This window comes from Alosa pseudoharengus, unplaced genomic scaffold (genome assembly GCF_046254945.1).
Source record: "Alosa pseudoharengus isolate Yale_2024_CS ecotype anadromous, Long Island Sound unplaced genomic scaffold, YU_APseudo_1.1 YU_APseudo_1.1_scf_6, whole genome shotgun sequence".
Classification (NCBI taxonomy): Eukaryota; Metazoa; Chordata; class Actinopteri; order Clupeiformes; family Clupeidae; genus Alosa; species Alosa pseudoharengus.
The window spans coordinates 26,900,040-26,910,393 of record NW_027468848.1 but is presented as its reverse complement, the minus strand read 5'-3'; the positions used below and the strand labels follow the sequence as shown (position 1 = coordinate 26,910,393).

At 40.3% G+C, this 10,354-nt stretch overlaps 2 protein-coding genes across 3 annotated transcripts; both read left to right on the top strand.

The window, feature by feature from the left end:
* Window positions 1-1,455: 1,455 nt before the first annotated feature.
* Window positions 1,456-4,198, top strand: cyb561a3a (cytochrome b561 family, member A3a). Of its 2 annotated transcripts, XM_076270353.1 has the most exons (7): window positions 1,456-1,699; window positions 1,927-2,154; window positions 2,531-2,728; window positions 2,929-3,137; window positions 3,416-3,570; window positions 3,670-3,838; window positions 4,016-4,198. In XM_076270353.1, exons 3-7 carry the CDS (start codon window positions 2,554-2,556, stop codon window positions 4,037-4,039), a joined length of 732 nt encoding a protein of 243 aa, XP_076126468.1. In that variant the 5' UTR covers window positions 1,456-1,699; window positions 1,927-2,154; window positions 2,531-2,553; the 3' UTR covers window positions 4,040-4,198. The 2 variants fall into 2 exon arrangements, with proteins under 2 accessions (XP_076126468.1, XP_076126467.1); XM_076270352.1 differs by having other exon boundaries at window positions 1,456-2,154.
* Window positions 4,199-5,143: 945 nt separating this feature from the next.
* LOC143106872 (zona pellucida sperm-binding protein 3-like) lies at window positions 5,144-9,728 on the top strand. Its single transcript, XM_076271348.1, is given in 7 exon segments — window positions 5,144-5,158; window positions 6,516-6,764; window positions 6,882-6,905; window positions 7,110-7,236; window positions 7,314-7,464; window positions 7,715-7,832; window positions 9,711-9,728. Coding segments are annotated over 7 exon segments (702 nt in total).
* The last annotated feature ends 626 nt before the right edge of the window (window positions 9,729-10,354 follow it).

Sequence of the window (10,354 nt, the reverse complement as noted above, 5' to 3'; positions counted from 1 at the left end):
GAATAATGAAGTCTAACCTCTGAATTTATTTTCAAAGTGCACCAGATTGATGCATTTAAACGTTAAAATATACCAAATTTTCTTACAGGGGAGCATGCCCCCGAACCCCCGGGCTTGTGGACTAATGCAGCTCTAGTCTAGTGACGCCCCTGGGACAGTGTCCCCATTTTAATTTTACAAAGATTAAACATTACATGTTTTACGCTTTGTTATATTTTATGTTGTACTATTAAACTGTTAGTAGTTACATGTTCACAGAATTAAATCTCGGACACCGGTTTCAACTGCTTGTCGTTTTACTCCCAATTCCAAAAGCAAGTGTAACATTAAACAGGTTCCCCAATTACACTTCATAACATAAAGTTCCTCTTAAAGAGATAGCTCTCTATTCAGTACATCACATGCTTCTCAACTGAAAATGTCCCCGGATTTTGTCTCAGAAATCTGGTCACCTTATTTTAAGGTCATGTGACATGGTGACCAGAGCCGGACAGTAACGGAGTACATTTACTTGAGTACAGTACTTGAGTACAATTTTGAGGGATCTGTACTTTACTCGAGTATCATTTTTGGGGAGTACTAATGACTTTACTCAAGTACATTTGAGAGGCAAATATTGTACTCTTTACTCCACTACATTTCTATCCATAACCGTGAGTATCCGTTACTTCTTCTAAAACAATGGAAAAAAGAATACGTGTATTAGAAATACTGCCCATCCCTGGCAACATGGTAAAAAGATGAAAATTACTTGATTTTACTTTCAATTCCTTTTACATTCTCCAAGGTATTAACATTAACATTTTTTATAACTCCATGTAGGTTGTTTCTGTAAATGTAAGCACAGTGGCAGTAGTAATACAATATTTAGAAAATGTAGGCTACTCTTGTACTCTTGATACTCAAGTACTTTTAAAAACAAGTACTTCAGTACTTTTACTTAAGTAGACATCTGACTGTTGTACTTTTACTTGTACTTGAGTAAAATTTAACAAAGGGTATCTGTACTTTTACTCAAGTAATGAAGTGTGTACTCTGTCCGCCTCTGATGGTGACACGGTGGTAAGTCCCTCCCCGGCTGACAGAAGTCTGACAATATTTCTAACCAGTAAGCATTGAGTCCATCCCAGTATGCATTGTGTTCAACCCAGCATTCATCACATCAAGTCAGATTTGCACAGATATGCATGGAGACGAACAAGCCTAGTATGCCAGACTGTATGACGAAGAGAAACAGGCGGTAAGGACCAGGCTAATTGCGCAGTGAAGTTTTCCAGAAATTTTAAATTATGGACAGACCGTTAGTGACTAAATAGAACACTCAAAATTCTTACTGGCCTATGAAATATTTAACAGATCTTTGATATAATGATCTGCTCTACATTTTCCTCGCGGAAACCATATGGATAGAAAACGACATTTCCCATCGGTCACTTCGCGATAAACAAGGAAATGGTGGAGAGGAGGACTGTCCCTTACGCAAACTTGGAGAGACTGCCACCCTATCTGTTTCTTTTGCGTGAAGTAAGGGATTGCTTAAGTGCACCCTTCATATGAGGAAAGGCATTGGCAAATAGTTTTTGCTGTTCACGCGTAATTATTGACTACTTTTACACGGCTCAAGATTGATTCAGCAGGATCACGTTACCAAACTCGACCTTGTTTGAAGCCAGGTGGTGGTGGTGATAGTTGTAGTTAGGTAGGTAGGTAGGCTATGTTGTGTGTGTTGGTATATGGTTATGAATTTTGTACATGTGTGCACTTCCTAGTATGTTGGTCAGCACACAGATCTGTAATTGTCAGACGCACTGTGTTTAATTAGCCTACCTACCTGTGTGTATATGTGTGTGTTTTGTCTGTCACCCTCCGTGTCACATGATAAAGTTGGGAATGTATTTTAGTTAGCTTTCATTTCCTCGCCTGAAGGTTTCAAGAGGATAGGCTTCAAAGAGGATACACCTAAATAACAACAAAACCCTGAAGTGGAACATCTCTCAAAGGAAGAGGAACTGAAATGAAATCAAATTTTCAAAATTTCGATTACTGAGCCGCTTGGGGGGTGGTACTATGAAACCATCTCGGGACTTTCACAAGAAAGATTGGCAGTTGGACGTCTGGTCTACAATTGCAGCTGCTCCAATTGAGAAGTGAGAGGTGAGATGAATTATATGTTATATTTGGTCTGTGTATTCACCGAATCCAAACTTGATTTACAATATAGTCCATTTGTAATGGAAAAGCAGAGTTGTGACTTATATTGTTGAAGGGGCTATTTGATTACTAATATTGCTATCCAGGTCTTATCCAGGAGATTTGTAAATGTATTAATTTATATCTAACAAAGCTGTACAATAAGTGATGCATCATGTAGGGCATCTGAATTTACAGAATGTCAGTGTCAGCTTTAAATTCAATAAGCCTTGGTTTAAAATGACATGTGTAGGCTGTGTCTCAATCTCAACTAATTCCTTAGCATTATATCTGAATCTGATATGTGTATGAGTTGACCCTTTTTCTATCATTTGGACAGGGCATACCAGGATTTGGTCCATCATGTCCTTTTACCCTTCCTATTTGTTGTGCCTTTGCCTGGGGATTTTATGTGTGGTGTTTGTGTCCTACTGGAACGCTGCATGGCGTGGCGGCTTTGCATGGGATGGTTCGGGCAAACAGTTCAACTGGCACCCTGTTCTTATGGTGACTGGTTTGGTGGTGCTCTATGGTAATGGTGAGTGAAATGAAATAATGACACATTGTCTTACACTTCCAGATTGTTTCTCTCTTCCTCTCCCCTTCTGGCATATCACATGCGTTCTTCTGTAAATTGCCGACCGCGATCAATCATACTTCCGTAGTTACTGTGGATTTGCTGTAATGTCTAGGTATTGCACAATAATAAGATATTTCTCCTCTTTCTAACTACTGTAGCGGCTGTGGTGTATCGTGTGCCTCTAACCTGGGGACAGAATAAGACTCCGTGGAAACTGCTTCATGCTGGGACTCTTCTCCTGGCTTTGATTCTGTCCATTCTTGGACTTTGTGCTGTGTTTGGTAATCACAACGCCCAAAACATCCCCAATGTGTATTCGCTGCATAGCTGGATTGGCATTTGCACCGTGGCTCTCTTCGCCTCTCAGGTACTATGGTTGATTGAGACAAACAGGAACAAAATTTAACATATTTGTTCCCATAACTGCACTACCATAAATAATATTTTAATGTGTGATTCCACTGCATAGTAATGATTACTGTCCAAGAGGACACTGTAGATACAGTATATCCAGATTTGACTAGGGTTTTTCTCTTCATTATTGCTTTAGTCCTGGTATAGATACACTTAAAATGGAGCTTTGAGTTGTACTTTTTTCATAAAAGGGGAAGCTGATAGTGTCTCTGCCTGTGGTTTTATTGTCAGTGGGTGGGTGGCTTTGCTGCCTTCTTACTGCCATGTTCTCCATTGGAGTTTCGCAAACTGATCAAACCTACTCATGTCTGGATGGGAGGAATCATTCTAGTTCTGGGCATAATTTCCTGCATATCTGGTATCAATGAAAAATTATTCTTTGCTCTGTAAGTATCAATATTTGTTCAATCATGTGTCTATGCATCCATTGGGGTATATACTGTCAGTTTATATACTAAAAGCAGTGTACTATCAATTGAATCTAGAAAAGGAAATGGGAATGGAACACAGCCTTACAAGAACTTGCCACCAGAGGCCCTCTTTGCTAACTTTCTCGGAGTTCTTATTGTTGCATTTGGATTAGTGGTGTTGTACATCCTGTCTAACCAAAATTGGCAACGACCAGAGCCTACACAAGATGTAGAAGGCTATAGGGTAAGGCTTAGAGACATCACTTCATATTGTGCAAAATATGGTGTTGGTAGTGTTAGTTAAAGTTGAAAAATGTGTAACTTGTTCTTAGAAAATAAAAAATAAAAAATGTATATCAGAGCATTGATGTGAAAAGCAGAAATGAAAAATATTCACAGTGACCTAATTTTATCCCTCCAGCCATTGCAACATGAAGAAAGTTGATGGGCACAGAACCACAGTTACCACAGCAACGTAAAGAGAGAGTGAAGACATAGAAACATATATGCTGGCCAATGCATATAATGTTTTGAAGTAATTTATTTACAATTTATTTTTTGCAAACTCATTGCGGAAATTTTGAATAAATGTTATGCTTGTATATATCTGTATCTGAGTGTTGTAGTTTGTGTAGAAGATTAATTGATTGTTATTTTACTGTCTACTATGTATATATCTACATGATTTTATACTTACTGAACATGCTGGACATTTGAGGAGCGTAAAATCAAACACAACCATATTATGGCAGTAGGCCTTGAGATCCATTTGCAGTAGTGTGACCTCCAAACAGCCGACCTCTTTGCATGACTGCATATTTGCAAATTAAGTATAAGTTTATATACTCTTTTGATCCCGTGAGGGAAATTTGGTCTCTGCATTTATCCCAATCCGTGAATTAGTGAAACACACTCAGCACACAGTGAACACACAGTGAGGTGAAGCACACACTAATCCCGGCGGAGTGAGCTGCCTGCAACAACAGCGGAGCTCGGGGAGCAGTGAGGGGTTAGGTGCCTTGCTCAAGGGCACTTCAGCTGCGCCTACTGGTCAGGGTTCGAACCGGCAACCCTCCGGTTAAAAGTCCGAAGCGCTAACCAGTAGGCCACGGCTGCCCCTAATTTGCAAGACTACAGAGAAGAACCCACAAAAAAAAAGCCTCCAACATAAAAGTTTTAATAAAATAAATTAAACTGAAATACATTTGTTCATATCAGCTGTGAAAATATTGTTTTTGGAAAATATGTGTCCGTTTTAAATGTGACATTCTCAAAAAGTTGATACAGGGGCACATTTACCACTGTGCTGCATCACCTCTTCTTTTAACAACGGTCTGTAAACATCTGGAGACAGAAAGGCGTAGCCCCTGCCAAGCATGTCCAAGCAACATTCTCAATTCAAATCACAGTTGCAAGCCATCTCTAAATGAGAGTTAAGTGGTGGCCATAACTGTCTTACCAGGCTTTGTTATAAATTGTTAATACATCTTTAAGTTGATTCAGTGGAAAATATGTTAAAGTGACATTTTGTCCTTCCGATGCATCGAGGATGTCAGTTTGTCAGGTAATTGTATGTATAAATCAGGGGTGCTCATGGTTTCTGCATAATATCGATAGTGTTATTTTTTTAATAGACACAGGAATAAGGTTTGCTGTTTAAGGCGCTGAAAGGTCAAGAAGCTCAAAGTCAATAAGACAATTTAATCGTCAAGGAAGCTGTCTCAAAAACACCTAAACCTAAAACGGCTGTGAAGAAACCTTCCATGAAGAAGTCTCCTAAGAAAGCCATCAGTGAAGAAAGTTGTTAAGAATCCTAAGAAGGTCAAAACTGTAAAGCCAAAGCTATGTGTGAAACAGGAGGGGCTGCGGGTATAGCATGGTCCTCTTAAATGTTTGATGCTGCAAGATTTTTAACGTTTATGCAAAATATTTATCTTTTTGGCGGATGTAAGTATTTTATCTTTGATAGACAGTGGGAATCAGAGGCATCCTTGGGGCTAATAAAGGTCAACAATGAAAACTGAGCTGTTTTGCAAATGTCTGCATTTTAAATAAAAATGCCCTAAATCTACATTGAGTTTCTTGTCCTTCATAATTGGAGGGGTTTATTTATTTTGTGGTTAAGCTCCATTTCTCCATGTGAGTCTGCAATGCCAAGTGTCTCTTGGTCTAAATAAAATCTCCCCTCTGAACTTTTGTTAGTTTTAAAACATTAACCAATCTCTGATTCAAAGTGTCAAGGTCTGACATCACTATTTATTATACTAAAAAGAATGCTTTGTGAAGTCTGAAAACATGCAATCGTAGTGTAGTATTTTTGCTCATGGACTGAATGACCAAAGGCCGGGCACTGTTATAGACCATGAAAGCAAATTTTGAAGATTTGGTTGGAAATAATTGGAAGAAATTGTTGTATGAAGACATGGCAGATGCACTGATTATAAACCTTATATATATATATGCATGGATGGATTATGAACCATTATGCCCCTAGGTGCACATACACATCCAACCCACCCCTGTATACTCACCTGGGAATCGGCGTAATGGTTGGTATACAAGTGGAGCTAAAAGCAAAATAACTGCTGATATTTTTCTAACCTGTACAAGGTGTTTCCAAAAAAATCTCCTATTTTTGGTTTACAGAACTAAATCATTTAACTAATTTTGAATGAAACCCAGCTGCTGTTTTTCTAAATTGAATCTTAATGGGTTTCAGGTAAACAATCCGCGAGTGTTAACAGGTGATATCATTTGATGATAATTTGACTTATCAAGAATAGGGTGGGGCCTATGTAATTCAACACCAAATAAAAAGCAGTGCAGTGAAGAGCTCCGCAAGCTTGTGCAGCAGCCTGTTCCTTTTCAGTCCCAGGCAAAACTAGAAGCTCGTGAAGCCGTTTAAATGGACGTTTCCCAAGAGACCAGAGAGACCAGAAGATCCTAAAGTACCGTTTGTCCCCAATGTGCCAGTACCGGCTGATTCTGTGACCGTGAGGTGTGGAGAGGCTGATGTGCAAGTGTATGTGCATCGAGACTTCTTTGGCACTGGCTAGCTGATCCAACCAGCAGATATGTCTCTTGGTGACTGTGCTTTCACAGAGGAGGACCTCTCTGCACAGTTTCTGGTCTTTGAATCTGAACTGCATGGGTGTGGCAGCAGGCTTCAGGTACTGTATGTTTACTCATAAGTAGTAAGTTCTTATGACTTCAAGAAGTGTTATCTCCATCACTGTGATTAGTGTTACTGAATACAAACTGACACCGTCCTCATCTTTCCTTCATAGATGAGTGAGGATGAACTAGTGTATACATAAGTGTGAAGGTATGTGCCTAAATTTCTTCCTGGAACCTCAATCATGAGGACCGGTAATGCCACTGTTGATATCAGATGCCATTATCAAAGGTAAAAACCGTTAAGTGTCAAGTTATTACCAACCAATTTGGTCAGGTCTTTGTGCCATGCCACATGGAAGACCCTTAAGTCTCATGTGTTTTATTTTAATGTTGGGGAGCATAATGTGAGCAGTAATGCCCTCAGGCCAACCTGGGTCCCTTTTGCTGCCACTAAGGCTGCCGAGGAGGTCCTGGTCTTCTCCTTGAGACTCATGACCGGTTTGTGGGATCTGCATATGAATTCATGTAGAGACGAGCCAAAGCTATGTAGCCCTTACCTCCACTATTTGTCGTTTTTTAGATGACGAAGTTTGAGCGGGTCCCCAACACCTACCTGGGAGACATCCTGCACATTGAAGCCTCAGTGATCCAGTACAACCATGTGCCATTGCGTGTGTTTGCCCACTCCTGTGTGGCCACTGCAGTCCCTGACGTGAAGGAGTCACACAGATATTCATTCATTGTGAACTATGGGTGAGTGTCTGTTAATTTGTGGCATGTCTTGACCCATTGGTAGATGCATTTTTTTTTTTTTTTAATGATTGCAGCTTACTGTTTTATAGCTAATTCTGTTGACCCCTTGCCTATGGAGAACACTGGATTAAACTAGCTGGTGGAAGTTGGTAGCTTAACAAATTTACTCACAGGTTTTGATAGGAGACTGTTGCTTTTACCATGACAAAGGTTTTTTATGGTCATCTTGAAAAGCCTTTCTTGCCTGCAGGTGTCTCGTTGATGTCAAGCTAACCGGCTCCAGATCACGCTTCCTGCCCAGGTCTCAGGATGGAATGCTGCAGTTTGAGCTGGAAGCCTTTAGATTTGCACAGGGAGCTGGAAATTATGTAAGAGGTGTGTGTGTGTGTGTGTGTGTGCGGGGGGGGGAGGACTAATTTCAGACGACTAATTTCTTTCACCCTTCCAGATCTATATTACCTGTCAGCTGGTGGCAACCCCAGCATCAATAATGTCCAACCACAAGGACATTTCAGTCGTAATCTGACATTGGTGTGGACACGTCCTTCGGTCCCCACGCAAATCTACGCCCCTGCCAGGCCTAGAGAAAAGACAGCTATGGTAACCTAACAATTAGGATTTGCTTTGCCTACACTGCTGTTTGGTTGTCCCAAACTTTGAGATGATCCATACTCGCATTAACTGAATCTTATCAACCCGAACTGCGATGTTGAGTGACAGGATGCAATGTCTAATAATCTCACTGCCTTCGGCATAACTGCTAACAGTGCGCCTAGGCCTACTGTTAAACACCTGAAAAATATTAAGCTGCTGTTTTCTTTTCATGACGAGCACTAGGCCTACGCTTGAATGATTTATGACTGAATGGAACGTTGTTTTTAAAGAACTGCTTATCACGTCGTGTGACAAAGTTTATACTAATCATCATCTAATGTATCCTTATGTTATGTTGAGATGTCCATTCTCTGGCCTAGGCTATCATTTGTGCGCGAAGCATGTTTCAATTAAGACAGTACACAAGCTATTTTTGTTGTTGTAATATTTAATGATTTCATGAATAAATTGTATGCACAGTAACGTTTTATTGTCTGAAGACATCTATCGCAAGAATTTAACATTCTAACAGCAACAGCAAAGCAAATGCAAGCTGACCAAAGTGCAGTCGGTTCTCCCGCCATGGTTTTTGAAATCACACACCTGCTGTATCTAAAGGCCCACGCACATAAGGCCTACGACTATCACTCTACACGCCCCCTGTTGCACGTCAAAATGTAATTTACTATAGCTGATCCTGCCTCCTTGCTCCCAAAAATGCCGCATCATGTGAACAGATCAGCAGGCCGGCAAATTTTCACCTCGCTTTCAGACACAAAAATACGGCAAAAATTACGTCCCCTCTTCCCGCAAATTTAGCGTGATCTCTGTGTGAAAAGGCCTATAGGATTAGATAGAGGCAAAAGACTAAAAGTAGGTGGGTCAAATCCAAACTCTTGCTATATCACATCTAGAGAGTATAGGCTTTTAGAAAATATATGGGTTAGATAGCTGAATACACTTTACACAGCTATTTTAGACCCATAACTAAGCTGTCCATTGAAAATCAATGCATTTCAATGTAATGCAAAATACATTACAGAACTAAGGTATAGTAGTATGGAGGAAGTTGGGGGTGCACATTATATCACATCTAGAATATATAGACTTCTCAGAAAAATATATTTTAGGATAATTAATCTGTTTTCCTTAATGATACCAAAACTATAATGATCAGACATGCCATGATATTTCAATTCTAAAGAGAATGCATGTAGATCCTGCATAACTATTAGGCCTAAATTCTGTTTTTTCAATTTGTCTGGAATTAGATTTCTTTTCTGAACATTCTTCAGTACAAATATAAATTGCCAACTTTAGAGTCTGTTGGTCAGTGTTGCCAGATTGGGCTTCTTTTGACTTCGTTGGGCGGGGGAAATAAGCTTTAGGCGGGCAAATAAAATTTAGAGTTGAATGGTTCTCTATGACAAAATCGTTAGGGCGTTTTTTTGCTGAAGTGGACGAGTTTTTGAGCGTGAATGGGCGGAAATCACTCAACCCAATTTGGCAACACTGGTGTTGGTGTTTGCTGGGCCACAGGGCCATGTGGATGGAAGCAGTTTAGTTAGGCTACAGAACAACAATGGCTGATGTAGTGTCAAAAACAGATTACAAGGTGAGTCCTGTTTATTTTTATTTGTGTTATGATTCAGATGTGTGAGAATGAGTAAGGATATGACCAATGACTAGGCTACTTGTGAAAGACTAGATATAATAACCCAACCGGCCCAAGTAAGGTACTAACATCATTATCAAGCAATGATGTCTGCTGTAAACCGTACTGTAGACTTCCCCAATTTGTGTGTGAACAAAAGAAAGGACAAAAATTAGGGGCAGCCGTGGCCTACTGGTTAGCGCTTCGGACTTAGGCACGGCTGAAGTGCCCTTGAGCAAGGCACCTAACCCCTCACTGCTCCCCGAGCGCCGCTATTGTTGCAGGCAGCTCACTAGTGTGTGCTTCACTTCACTGTGTGCTGAATGTGTTTCACTAATTCACGGGTTGGGATAAATGCAGAGACCAAATTTCCCTCACGGGATCAAAAGAGTATACTTACCTAAATAATATACAGAGATGTAGCCTATGTGTGAGAGAGCAGTTTCAGTTGGTAGGCTAGAATACTGATGAGAGTGGCAGAATACTGATGATGCACAGTCAAGCCACAGCTCAAGCCACTGCACTCACTCTTTCTTTTCCTCACATACTTTACATACACAAACATGTTCTCTCCCTCACATACACACTCTCTCTCTCACACTCTCTCTTTCTCTCACTCACACACACACTTCATATATTCCC